At 34.1% G+C, this 14884-nt stretch overlaps 1 protein-coding gene across 5 annotated transcripts in view; it reads right to left on the reverse strand.

The window, feature by feature from the left end:
- The window catches only part of ASCC3 (activating signal cointegrator 1 complex subunit 3), a 253479-nt gene that overhangs the window by 143722 nt on the left and 94873 nt on the right, over positions 1-14884 (reverse strand). For 4 of the 5 annotated variants that reach the window (XM_030946651.1, XM_030946649.1, XM_030946650.1 and 1 more), the window contains 2 exons: positions 4300-4476; positions 1017-1088 (listed from right to left, as the gene is read on the reverse strand). In XM_030946651.1, the coding sequence (XP_030802511.1) occupies positions 1017-1088; positions 4300-4476 (249 nt within the window). Of the gene's footprint in view, positions 1-1001; positions 1089-4299; positions 4477-14884 lie in introns of those variants that run through there. The other variant, XM_030946654.1, reaches the window with a different exon arrangement.

Genomic DNA, 14884 nt, shown 5'->3' on the forward strand with positions numbered 1-14884 from the left:
ATAAGTAATCTTCATGAAAGTTTTCTGAATGTAACAACAATAACTGATATCAACAAGAGAAGATAAGTGCAAGAATGGAGTTAAAGCAAGGCAGTGGGGCAGGAGGACTAGGAGGCTGTTGCTGAAGTATTTTTTCCCTTCCCAAGTCATAAACTAAATATTCATCTTTCAAAAAACACAAGGAATTTTTTTGTGAAAAGCAAAAAATATGCATTCTTACTGCAACTGTACAGGAATGAGTTTCCCTCTTTTATATAAATGTTATTTACTGAAAAGCCCCTTCAAGCATCATAGAGCACTAGCATTTGTTCTTGCTTTGAAGAGGTGCCATACCTGCTTTATGTGCTAAGTTCTAACAAAAATGAGACATTGTGTGGGAGTAATTCAGGACCACAATCATTACAGAATGAGACACTATTCAGGCAAATGAGTTAGGCCCATATTCTTAGTTGAGGGGAGTGTCAGACTTGAAAATTGACTGCAGAAACCTCTATTGTAAAGCAAAATGAAGGATTACTTCCTTTAAAAAGAAAACAAAACACAAACCCCAGGATATTTCAAATGACTTATGCTGAGCCCTTACACACCATGTCTTGAACACTGAGTAATTCTCATCTCCCATCTCTAACACAAAAGATAAGAATTTGAAAGATATAGGAAAGGCTAAGAAAAATTATTAAGTGCTTCATTTTTGATTTTTTTAATCTTTAAGTGTACCTGTTGTAAGGTCTCTAAAGTACTGACCTAATTTGCCTTGTAATTTTAAAAAAAGAGACATAAATACACATTAATAACTTTACAGATATATAAAGAACTGGGAATTTTGACCCCTGTTAGAAGCTAACACTATTTAGTCAGCTTACATTTTCTTGCATGCTGTTTCTATGAAGTGTTTGTAGGGCTAGAGACTACCTCTGAAGTGACATATTAAAAAAGAATAATTCTCAATACATCACTGTGATGATTTAACTTTTTTATGTATGTTCTGAATGGAAAGTAAACTAAAAAATAGATACCTGGTGTCCAGCCATTATTTGCTTCAGCACACTTTCATAACATACTTCATCCATATGATTCAGCTGCTGCACCTGAAAAAGAAACATCACATCCATATTAAAATAATTTCTATCTTTATGGATTATCTACTATGTATCAAGCAATTTAGAGTGATCCATGAAAGATAAATTTGATTATGTAATTAAATTTACAGTATATCAATTCCCATTCCAACAACAGCATTTTGCTTTTAAACTCAGAAATAAAACATGAAAATACATAGATAAAGTATGAGTAAGGGCAGTTAATACAAAATTTATAATGTGACTTTGCTGGTGTTTTTTCATGACCAAAGAGAAGCAACCCAGTCCTTTAATTTATCTGTTTCATATTAAGCAATCTTACTTCTACAAGATTTTGAGGAAATATCAATTTAATATACCTTATCTAGAATTAAGGGTTTTTATTTGGCATATAAAAGTAGTTTTTACATTGCATACATATGTATGTTTTTATCTCCAGGAAATTACTGATAGTTTTTTTGCCATATGAGATTTCTTCATAGTTGGGTCATGCACAGAGAACATTGTGAGTACCATGTAAAGAGTTTCCAATTATAGATAAATAAAATGTTTAAGAAAGATTCCAGTCAAAATGAAGAGTATTCTTCAACCTACTCTAAAGATTTTTTTTCTATTCCTTTAATGCATTACAATCAAATAGCATATATCTACTTGGATGCACCTCAGTATTAACATTGTGACAAATCAAAATAAATAAATAAGGTCCAATATCATAGCAATAATTCCATTCTTCATTTCTGCATTTGTGTCTTACAACCAAATTGTTCTGGCACAAAGAAATGTTCTACAAAAGCAAAGCAGGTACATACTTCAAAATGGAAATTTAATACTTGGACTTAATATTAGAATAGATGAAACTTCAAAAACAAAGCTTTAAAACAGCTTTATAGGTAAGAGAACATTTGTCTTCCAAACTGTACAAATATAGTAATAAAAAGATGAGAAAATATGGGCACATGTGCTAAAGACAAGTACTCAGTCTAATTATTCTTAAATTGAGAAGTCAGCATTTTACCAAATATGTTTTTTCAAGTAACAGCAAGTGAAAATCATTAAGGAGAAACTGACAAGAGCAGTGCATGAAGACACATGAACATATATACATACATACACATACCATAAAATTAACTTTACATATTTTTGCATTTATACCTAAAGACAAAAACATAAACATGCCTAAAGAAAGAAGACTGATATTAAAGAAAAATATCTGACATTAACAGACCTTGACTGAAGAATTCAAACTTTAGTCTTGGCGCCATATGCTCCAAGAATTTCAACATAGAGAGTTTTAAGAGCTTTTCTGGATAACTTCTATGCATAATAAATACATCATGCTGTCCTTGCCTTTGAAAGCTTGCCTACAGTTTGCACGTGGCTCTGTAAATTGCTAATCAGCTCCAAATTTTGGGGGATTTTTTTTTTGGATGCAGGATGTCAGCAAACTGTGGCAAAGCCTTTACCTAAAGTAAGTAAAAGTGAGTCTTCTACCTCCTTGCAACTCATTAGTACCTATAGACACAGCACTGACTGCACTTGCTGATGGTCTGCAATAACAGCTTTTGATCCTGGACTTCCTTACATTGCTTTCCTCCTCTCATGAAGACCACAAGGATGTTGATATTGGCAGTAATTAGGCAGCTTTAGTATTAATATTATCCTGAATACAATCCTTTTCCAAAGAGGCTTAATACTTCTACGTTCTGCTTGCTGTAAAGTGCATTATCTTGATTGTAAAATATATTTTGCTCTGTGAAATTGTAATGACAATCTTCTGAAAAAAAAAGATCTCCTGGCTGTGGTATTATCAAAACAGTCTGCCAGGTATTTACATTTCCGAATAACTATTACATCCTAATACTTCCTCATCTCCTTATGCTTCTTTGGAAAATTACTGGTTTTGAAATAATTTCAAATTTTAGGAGATTTATTTATATCTTTGATTTTTTGAATCCTGAATGCATTCTAAAGTGAGTTGGAAGAAAGGGAGTATTTTCTCTTCTCTTACTATATAGAGAAGATAAATATAGAGAAACTAAATATTAGAATCAAGTAGAAGTGAAAGATGAATTGAAAGTAACAGCAAGTAAGAGTGAAGGTATTAAAAGCAATTAATGAAGATTAAAATATGCAAATAATGGTAAGCACCATATGGTAAACTAGTCTTATGCATATAGATTTGAAACATATCCCGACAGTGGTAAAATAAGTTCCTCTCCTGCACTGCAGACGGAATGACTACTGAAATAACCTAGTAATAAAGGCAATGTCCATTTTTACAAAAATTAAATAAAATGCTATGATTGATTAAGCCACGAAATTAACTTTTGATTGAAAATGTCTTGATTTCTATTAATTTAATCACATGTGAACAATATTTTTTGAAAAGTTTAACTACATATACTTTAATTATAAGATAATGAGATGCATGGGAAATCTATGTAAAGTGTTTGTATAAAGTCCTGTATTTAAAGAACTATAATTTACATGTCAAGTGTCACTGGTCTAATGATTTTTAATAAGAATATTATACCTGACTATTTGTCTTAATGCTTCCCAAAATGAGTAATAGTACAAAGAGTAAAGAAGCTTATTTAGGGATTACTTTTAAATACAGTTTCTATCAATATGTACATATGATAATTAATGGCTTAGCATGCTAAGGTTTTCATCAGTAACTTTAGTATTAATGCATGTATATATATGTATATATGTATATATGTATATATGTATATATGTATATATATATATATATATATATGTATATATATATATATATATATATATATATATATATTCTGATTAAAAAAATTTAGTATTTTTCTTATAGCATTCCTCATGCATCCTTACAGCCAAACAAAATGCACCACACGGAAACCTGAAATGAAAGAGGCAGCATAATCAGCTGCTAATGTGACTCTGCAGTTGAAGGTGATGATTTCTTCTTCACCAAGCAAAATTCAATAGTGAAGAAGAGGCAATGCAAAGTTAAATAACTTTGTATACAACTGCAACAAGGCCTGCTTGCAAGTATGGTAAGCTGAAGAAAGAAGATTCTTAAAGCACCTCTCAATTATGTATATCTTTATACCAAAGAAAATATGCTTCAAAAAACACCTGTAGTATAATAAACAAGTACCCCATGCACCTACATACATAAAGCATGATCAAAAAGAGACCACAAACAGCAACCCTTTCTTAGGCATTCACAATTCCTTACCTTATTGGTTGTCTTGATCCCTATAAAGGTTTGTCCCAGAGGTACAGGTCGGAAACGGCCATCAAAGTAGAATAATCCAATGTAGGGATTGACGTGTAGAAATGTAGCAACATCAAGATAATTGGGTAATGTAGCTGAAAGGCCCAAAATCCTAATCATGCTTTGTGTAGATTCAACCTATTAAAAAAATCAGAAAAACGGTAAATTTTCCAAGTGTTGTAAGCCAAGGAATCAAACAGAGAGTTTTAAAACATCCCTTATAAAACATTAATGTGAAAGAAACAGATAACACTTTCTACAAAAGGTGAACAATACATGTGAGTTGGTGATTATCCTGTATTGAAGAAACCAGTGCATTCTGCAATTCCATCAAATCTTGCTTATTCATCTTTCTATGTTATTGTACTTTTGCCCTCCAAAAGGTGAGCTAGTCATTAAATGACATAAAGGAACAATAGCAGAAAACTGGCTTTATAAAGAAGTCCAATTCATAAGCAAAACTGTGACACATGATTTGGTGTCTTTTCTTCCTTACTCCACGTCAGACCACTGTTCTGCAAAGAAAAAGGAATTTAATTTGTGCTACTCCTCCATCTTAGGTTTTTGCTTCCACTACTCTCTTAGACAATGTATTCCAGTTCTCTGTAACTGGCATTTTATTCTAATTTCTTCTTTTTTAAAATCTTTAATTCCTCAAATGTTTGGTTTACATGCCTTCCCATTTAATAAGGGACAGAAATGGTGCTTTCAACTAAATGTTCTGTTCCATACAAGAGCCTGCATATTATATGTATTTTCAGGTAATTTTCAAAACGAATGAAAGCACACAGAAGACCTGAATGAACAAAGTACACAAAAATTTTCCCATTTCCTTCTGGAACATTAGGAGCTGCGTAGGCTGGCTCACAACTAGCATAATTATTTAAAACCAGAGTTCACAGTAATTTTATTATAAAGCCTTTTTAGACTGTAATTGAAGCCATATATAACGTTGTTAACTAGTCTCAAATGGGCGGATATCTCAAGATGAGTAAGGCTGGTAAATTCCACCTGGCTAAATCCTATTCAAAAAATATGAGGCTTAGATTTTTATTTATCCACCTGTTTTGAGTTCAAGTGAAAGGAATGCAATTAAAACAGCTAAATTAAAAGTTTTCAAAATAGATGATTAAAAAGTAAATGGAGAGCATTCTCAAGGAAGACAAAATAATACCACATCATAACCCAGACCTGAAGAATAGGAAGCACACCAAAATATTAAACTAAATCTCAAAATGAACCATGACCCAAATACCACAGACAATGAGCAGACCACGTAAACCACTACATTGCCTGAATTTTGCCATAGAACATACATGTTTTATGGCAAAATTCTGGACACTAAAACAGTGGCTGCAAACAAATTAATGACACAGAAAAGCTGCAGACCCATTTTGCACTTGCACAAGAGCAGTTTTCCAAAGGAAACCTCCATGTACAATAAAATATGATATGTAAATGCAAACTAGGACAAATGAGATTTCATTTTCTGAAGTCTTCCATCTACAGGGAACAAAAGCAGTGTTCAAGAGCGCAAGGAAGTTTTCTCACTTCTTACACAACTTTTTTTGGCTGGATTATGATGACCTAAGGGCTACAGTCATCATCAAGCACACAGTTTTGAGGTGTTTGGGGTTTTTTTGAGAGGTGTGTGGGGGGTGGCGTGCAGGGTGAGTTTTTGCTCTTTCGTCTATTTGGGTTTTCCTGGTTTTGGCATGGTCCCATGGAGTACCACATCCTTCTGCATTGACCTTAGTGTCTGCAGGGCTGTTTCTCATGGGTTTTTTTCCCCTCCCAATGGCTGCACACTGTTTTTACCCTTTCTTAGCCATGCTTTACCACAGGTGCCACCACCTCTGGCTGGTCAGAGCCTTTGTAAGTGGCCACATCTGGCTTGTTGAGTCAGAGCCATCCCTCCCCACAGCCACACTGCAGCCCCCCCTCCACTGCAGTCAACACCTGGGCATTGGTGGTGCAAACCTCTCCATTTACTCAGTGCTTATACATTCTATTTCTCTATTTTTGAGCTCGGATCTGTAAGCACAATTACCACTTGCTGATATATGTACCCTGTAGATTGTTCACAATTGCCTAATAAGTACAGCAATCTTAAAGTGTAACTGAGCTCCCATCTGGAAAACATTACTTGATTTTGCTAAATTCAGTAACAATATTTTTTTTCAAATCTTCTAAGAGCCTGAAAGCACTAGTTTGAAAGTGTGCTTGCTTCCATCTGAAGGCAAGAAAGCATTTCAAGTATTTAAACAATTAACGAGAGCATTGCTTAATAACCATGGACATATATATTTTTACAGCAATTAAATGTAAGATGTTTTTTCAAAGATTTCTTGTAAAATAAAAACAGTACATAGAGAACAGTTACAATTTACTGAGAGTTGCCACTTTAAAAATCTTAATAAAACAAAGAAGCCATTTAATGTCACTAACCTGGCAGGTGACCCTGGAGCTAAGGATCCTACTGAAAACCCCAAATTAACACTCCACGTGACAACTGAAGCTGACAGTTAACACAAGCAAGTAATTAAGATAACTAATATATTTAGAGCACATTTTTTAAACCCCTTCCACTAGACCAGGTTGTTCAGAGTCCCAGCACTTCAAGAGATAGGACATCCACATCTCTGGGAAACTTATTCCAATGCCTCACCACCTTCACAGTCAAGAACATCTTCCTAATATCCAAAAAAACCCTACTCTTAGTTAAAAGCCATTCCCCCTTGTCTTATCACTACATGCCCTTATAAAAAGTTCCTCTTCACCTTTCTTTTAAGTGCCCTTCAGGTACTGAAAAGTAGTAAAATGACCCTTTGTTTATTGAGGCTGAACACTCCCAGTTCTCACAGTCTTTTCCCAAGGGGAAGGTACTCCATCCCTCTAATCATCTTAATAAGACTCGAAATCATTCCATCAATTTCCTTAAGTTCTTTCAAGGCCATGAAAACAAAAAAAACCTTTATTTTTTTACCATCTACTTTTGTATTTGCTCACCAAAAATATATATAATTTGTATACATACATAAAATAAGATACAAGATACAAAAAGAGGGACACTTACATTACAATGAAAAATGTGTCATAACAAACCTTCAAATTATTTTATGTCCAGATCAAATTCAAACCTATGTGTTTAGTTTATGCACATCATTGCATGCTGATAGAGAACAAGGGCTTTTATTCTTTTAATTATACATGGCAATATGAAAACAGCAGCGACTAAAACTTTGCTAAACTTAAAAAACAAAAAACCAAGATTACCTGAATATGCAACCATAACACGATTTATTTTTTGCGTTTTATCTGTGATTATAATTCAGTTGCAACTATGTATCTATTATTCACCTATCCAAGCACTATAGAAACTTGATTTTCCATAATAGTTTTTAGAATTCTAGCACATTTTTGTAAGAGAGTTCTCTGTATACATTCTTTGATTACTCTTCTGACTTCCCGTTGAAGAGCAAGCACTAACATCTTTTACTCTCAGATGCTTCTAAAGAACAGTAAACCTCGAAAGTGTACAGACGCCTTTTGTAAATACAGATAATTCAAAAATTAGTATTTTTCAACTAGTGGATCACTTATTATTTGATCCTAGAAGTCCCAACTAGAGATTATGCCTTCATATACAAGAAACCATGAACCCACAGCCTTTTCCTGAAATGGCAGTAGAAATTACTGATAACACAATTAGAATGACAAAGTTTTCTGTTTACATTGCATATTGGTGGCTGGTGGTAGGCAGCTAAGTGCCTTTTCTTCACTACTGAAACTCAGCCCCTAAACATTTCATTCTTTATATGTGTTTAATTATCCCAGTAAAATAATAAGCACCATTTGAAACTTAGGAGGCTTTCCATGTAAACCTGAACTGACACAGTATTTGCACACCAGGTTCTTTAAAAGCCTTACTATGTTTTACTGGTTTGATGTTACACTGGAAGTGAGAAATAAAATTGCCATTGCTATTTAATTGACATATCTAACTAGTATATCTAATTCAGAAACATTCTTGATGGCATGTGGCGAATTGACAGCATTCACAGAACACAATTACCACACCATGAAATTCCATGTATGCAGAAAAAATAATGAGGAGATAGCCATCCCAATATCGATTTCCACGCAAGCATCCTCTGCGTTTACGCTGTAAATGATAAAGGATCAGGTATGGGAAGTGCCTCTCTGGATTGTAAATTGATCACAGCAGGATCATTTCCTTCTAATAGGTTTTTAGATTTGCATATCGTTACATTACAGCCGCCACTTGAGAGCATACAGTGTGTGCATGGAGATACTCTTTTATCTGACTTCTAAAGTTCTTCCTGAACTTTGTGATCTTGGCAGCCTTCCCATTTCTATGTATTAAAATATCACATTCACAGAATGAATTACAATCAAGCTGGAAATCGTATCTCTGATTGTTCAACTTGAGCACAGAATTAAGCGCAGCAGACAAGTTTACACATTTTAATCTTTGAAGAATTGTCTGCTGGTTAGAAATTAATCTGATATTCAGATGACCCAGGATCAGTTCAACACACCCTCTGCAGTCAATCTTTATGCCCTTCAGATGTACACTAAAGACAAGATACTCAGAAAATCAGACACAAGCATGTCTTAGCTTTTAGTGCAGATGTGCACTAAAAGAAGATGAACCTTAAATTAGGTCCCCTGTTCAGTGGTAGTAATAATGAAGTAATACATATGGGGGTTCACATTAGTAATTTGTTGGATACAATCCTACCCACAGAATGGCTCACAGGATCTGTGCTCTTGATCCAAAACAAAGGAGAAAAAGAAATGGAAAAAGAATTGAGTAGGGCTCAGAACATTTAAAAAAATAATGCTTCAAAATAACTAAGCAGGAAGTTTGTTAGAATGTTTCATCAATGTTTATTTGTTTATCCTTTGCTAGTAATGAAAGAGTTAAATTGTCAGTAAGTCCACATAGGTGCAGTTGTCTAGTTTTAAGAACAGAAATGGAAAAAACCAGTGAAATTGCAAAACCTAAGTACATAGTAAAAATGCAATTACTAATACAGTTTTGAAGATTCTATATAGGACGTTATCTACAACTCACTCTGCACAGAATGCATTTGTTACTAGGCAACCATCTAGTTAAGTAATTTTATTAGTTTTACTCTGCATCCAATGAACTCTGAAAATACTGTGATCTCAGTCCTCCATTTAGAATATACTTTAAAACCTAGAGGTACTGAAAAAATGTAACCACACAGAAAGCACCATTAGAAGCCATATTATTCTCCCCCGCTAAATATTAGGTGTGCATTACTTTGTCTTAAGAAATGACATTTTGCATATATCTATTAAGAGATTTTTATACTTGGCACAGTGTCAGCTTTTCCTGACTGACAAAATGCCTTTTCATGCTCTGCTTACTGTTTTGTTTCCTAAACTAAGAGACAAAAAATATCTCTGAACCTTTCTACAAATTAATTTCACTGATTTACCATAATATGAAAGACCACAAAATGTGTGACAATCACTATTATATTTTAAACTCCACAGGTGTATCACTAAATTGGAAAACAGTAACCTATCTGTAACAAAAAATGAGATGCAGAATGACTTCCTGACATCCCTTCCATGCACAGTAAGGCAAAAGCTTCTGAAGATTAATCAAAATGTCTGGCACATAAAATTTTCCAAACAATGGAGATTAGGTTTTGTTTCAAAAAAGTAGTTTTTAAAAAGTAATTTTTTACACAACAAAAGATAACAAGATAGACTCATGTAAGACTCCTTAGACATACGGCTGCACAATATACTGCCTAAAAATAGCATCACAGAGTAGCAAGAAAACATGTATTAAATTTATCACAAGCTGATGAACTGACAGATTTTAAAAGAACTTATAATTGAAAAATAGCCATTAAAAAGGGATTCCTCTAATTGCTTTTTAAGCCCAACTCTATTCAATAATTTTATTGATGATATGCAGTACAAAACAAGAAAGTGTTAGTGACAAGAAAGGCAGGTGATTGGCAGAATTAATATAACTGATATGAGTCTCAGCCATACAGATAAATCTAGGCTGATAGCCCCATTCAAACTAAATTTCTTTTCACTTAGCTCATTCTATAACAGGCCATAACTGCAAAATGAAACACCATTCTCAGGAAACATTCTTATATCAATGAGCTAATCCTGCAGCAGCTATTAAGACGTTTGTCTGAGGATTTAACAAACAAGTACCTGAATGCAAGCTCTGAAGACGATGCGTGAACAAATTAAGTACATGAAGTTCTTAAAGGTATAAAAGGGATAGAAATGCATAATTGAGGGGAATCCCTCTACCTCTGTATCTGCCAGAACCAAACTAACACAAAAGTTTTATCTATATCCAGTTCTGCTGACATGTGTTACAAATACAATTGTGAATATAGGAAAGTCCAGTGAAAAAAGGCCTCACAACACTATAGTTTGAAATGGAAAAATTATTGCAGGAGGCTTCAGTAACCTTGTTTGGTTTATCCTTTAATAAAAGATGCTAGGTAACTTGATTAGTTTATATATTGAATATCAAAGAGACAAAAGACTAATAGAAGTCACTTAAGAGAGAACTGAAGAACGCAATGAAATGCCACTGTCATTCTCGCCCCAAAAGACCCTTATAAGAACTACAGTGGGCCACCATTTCATAAAAGACAGACGGATCTAAGCAGCTGGTTTTATGTCATTAGCTATCAGTCTTGACTTTTTTTTAAACTGATCAAATTATCAAAGCCAAGAATGGGATTCCGAGCACATAAAAATTCCTAATTTGATAACAATTAGACATTTGGCTTTGGGTGAGAAACATCTGAACTTGTTTGCCAATGATCTCTAGTAAGAGGTAAAAGAGTGAACGAAAGGGACAGGAAAAAATAGGTAGAGGAAATAATAAGGCACTACAGATATTGAAAATGCAAAGAAAAACCAAAGAAAACTACATTACAACTGAAAGGAAAAGCTCCTTAAATAGGGGAGCATGAGGAAAGAAAGCTCAGAAAGGAAAGACGAGAATTTCCAGGGGAAGAAGAGCTCAAACATCTTGTGACCACTGCAGTCAAAGCTGCCTTTGATCTTCACTTCCCCAACAAGCCCCTCCTTTCTTGATGAGTAAAAGGTACAGCACAGCACCTCTGCTTGTTGAGTCCTTTATTGCCTGGAGGAGGCCTTTCTCATCAAGGTATTCCACGAATCTCCTCTATTCCTTGCACTGCTGTGTTAGCCCATCTATAGTAAATTTGTTGATCTAATACAAAGACATAAAGCAACTGAAACTTTAACTTGAAAAATGAGACAGCGCTGAGAACAATATTTGTATGTCTAAGATGGCAGCTTTGGTATCCCAAAATCTGAGAAAGCTTTTAATATGGATTTTCTTTTATTTAATTTATCATTCACATATTGAGAACAGGTATCAAAACTTGTGTGTAACTCCAGTGTAGTATTCAGTATGCTTTTTTTGTGAAAAAATATCCATAAGCAGCAAGGAAGTAATCAAAATCTCTGAATAATTATAACTAAATACTTCAGTGGCCTGTAAAAACTGTAATTTTTTTTTTCTTTCAAGCTAATAACCTTAGTATATTACAGTAGTGTGGAAAGTTTGATTAAAAAGTTTAAGCATTTCAGTTTTACATCTGCATTATGCTCTGGACTAAAACTTTAAACATCAAAGCTATAAATTGGATTCAAATAAGTTGTTTGATGTTATACCTACAGTATATAACAGAGCTCAGAGCAATTTTCCCACCAAAATGTTTAGCAAAGTCAATTTAAATCACTTGCAAAAACATTCTCTAAAATTTGAAAAGTGCAAACATGCACAAATATGCCCTTCATTCTGCTATGAGTAAAACTGTCAGCAATTCCAATATATATGCTCCTTCCAGGTTTAAATAAAACCCAATTCTAAAAAGTGCCATAAGTTAAAATGAGCGTGTTAAAGTCTTACAGTAAGTGGTGTGACTCAGTGTTCATCTGGGGGAAACTACATCAATCATTCAAGTATCTTGAGGTACAAATTAGGACAGACCTGCGAATGCATCAGGATATTCCTGCTTTAAGAATGCATTTGGATAGCTGTATTTTTACCTCGTATCAATATGGATCTCAAAACATTCTTTTCTGGCACAGTTGTAGGCCCAAGTATCTAGTTGAATACTAATTCTTAAAAAGACAAAACCCCAATCCACTGTCTTTTTTTTCTGTTTTACACCATCTAATCAAAATACCCCTCATACCTCCAACAAAACAAGAGAGATGCTTTGTCTCTAAGACAGGATAACAAACCCTGCAAAAGGTAAAAGGCACTACACTGTACATCCTGACCTGCACAGCAATCATGACATTGTCTCATATACAAGCTAGGGAAGTATGATTCAGATGGAACTACAGGTACATGCATTATTAGAGTTGCTATAAATGATTTATGGAAAAGGCTGAAGTAGTATTCAAGGAATTTATCATGGTTCTGTTCTAGAAGTGATAAAAGAAATGACTGTTCCAGGTCAGATCAAAAATTACACTGTTTGAATGCACTGTCTCCTGCAGGAGCCAAAAGTGACAGTACAGAAAGTGGGAAAACGTCAATGATATTTACCAGAATAGACCCCAGTTACCACAGCCTCCAGTTCTGATCTAGTGACTACTGCTCTGCAATGGATTTTCTTTTGAATTACTTGTCCCTCTACTACACATGAAGAGAAAATAGTCAATATTTTGGATGTCTGAAACCAGTATACAAATCAGGTAATTGATTTCAGCAATTACAACAGTGCTGTAATTGACATAAGGACATTTCAGATTAATATTGTCCTTGGGGTATTTTTTGTTTTTCAAGAAGTGAACAATTACTCTTACTTCCTGTACGCATGAATACTGAACAAGTATGATATTTCTATAGATATCAATGAAAAATAAGTTCTATAACTACTTTCAGGAAGGTTGGAGAGGAGATTGAAATCACTGAAGACAGAAGGACATTCTCCAGGGATGGGCTAAATATCCTGGCTTTTTTTCATGCTCCAGGGGCATTTATGAATTTCTATCAAAATACATAAAATGAAATTATAGGAAAGGAACAAAACCAAGGAATAGCAACAATATATTTATTTTCCTCACAAAGTAATATTAAAACATTAGGTGTGATTTTTTTACACTTTGAGCATATATAAAAGTATTTTCACTAAACTCCAGGAAAATTCTTCTGAAATCAGATATATTATGTTATCTTTCCTTATTGACTGCATAAAAGTTCCAGTAACTTTATAGCTGTGGATGTATACTGCAAACTTCATAGAACTATGCCTGCAAGCTCAGATGCTGAAGTATAACATTTCAGTGTAATTTTAAAAAGTAATCCTCTTATTATTTGTTTTCATATTAAAAAACCAAAACAATTGTACAAAACATCTCCTGTTTCTTTGTCCCCAGGCTCTCTGGGAAGCTTGCCATTTGAAATATTTTTGTCAGCGATTATTTTCTACAGCACAGTTCCAAAAATTCTACAAGTAATTTTGCTTTCTTTTTAACTGTGGGTTTTTTCAGTGTACCTTTATACTGTAAACTTTCCCTCTCCTAAGCTACCTACTTGTAAAGATACATATGGGTCTCCATTACTGCCTCTCTTATCAAATTGGAATAAATAAGGTGGCGAGATGGTCAGTTTCAAAACTTGTATATTGCTTTATTTCTCAACAGTTTCCCTTAAGAAAGGGTTACAACTGGGCAGCTTCAGCTCCAGATGAATTAAATTCCAACTCGGTAGGTAAAACAAACCTTGAAATCCTAGGAGATTAAAACATCCTTTTTTAAAAGAGCTATTTTTTTATATGAGTGCTGAAGAAAGATACTGCTATATTACAATAAATGCACTAAAGATAGCATTCAGTACCCAAAACATAATTGCCTCAGATTTTATGTTCCCTAAGTTACCTACACAGGCCTGACAGACACAAAAGGGAAGGATCTAAGGGAGATTTGTGTCCAAACAAAGCAGAAATGGAATGCCAAGCTGAGTAATGTAGGATGGATAAAATGGCTCTCGACATCTATTTGGACAGCTGAAGCCTATCTTATAAGTCTCACAAAATTTCACAGTAAGAAATGAATAAATCTTTCAATCTGACGTGAAGAAAATTATTATCATGGTCACGGCTAAAACCTGAGAGGGTTTACTATAAAGACACCTAAGGAAAAACAAGGTTATCAAAACCATTTAAGAAAGCAAATACAACATCAAACAGCTCAAGTTTAGCATCTTTGAGGTACTCTAAACTTAGATTCTTCTAAAGAATTGTTACTTATATTGTTCTTTACACAGGAACTTTACACTTGCTGTACCAGATTAGAGCAGACATTAATTCCATTCTGTTCTTAGCAGAGTTGGAATCAGATGATTCAAAAAGCCTTAACAAGGTTAGTGTAGCCTTACCAAGGAAAAACAGCATCCTGAAAGCTAAAATGCTTTAAACATTTAATACGCTACAAATAGAGCCATAAAAACACCCGTTTC

The sequence above is a fragment of the Camarhynchus parvulus genome, chromosome 3 (genome assembly GCF_901933205.1).
Source record: "Camarhynchus parvulus chromosome 3, STF_HiC, whole genome shotgun sequence".
In the NCBI taxonomy this organism is placed as follows: Eukaryota; Metazoa; Chordata; class Aves; order Passeriformes; family Thraupidae; genus Camarhynchus; species Camarhynchus parvulus.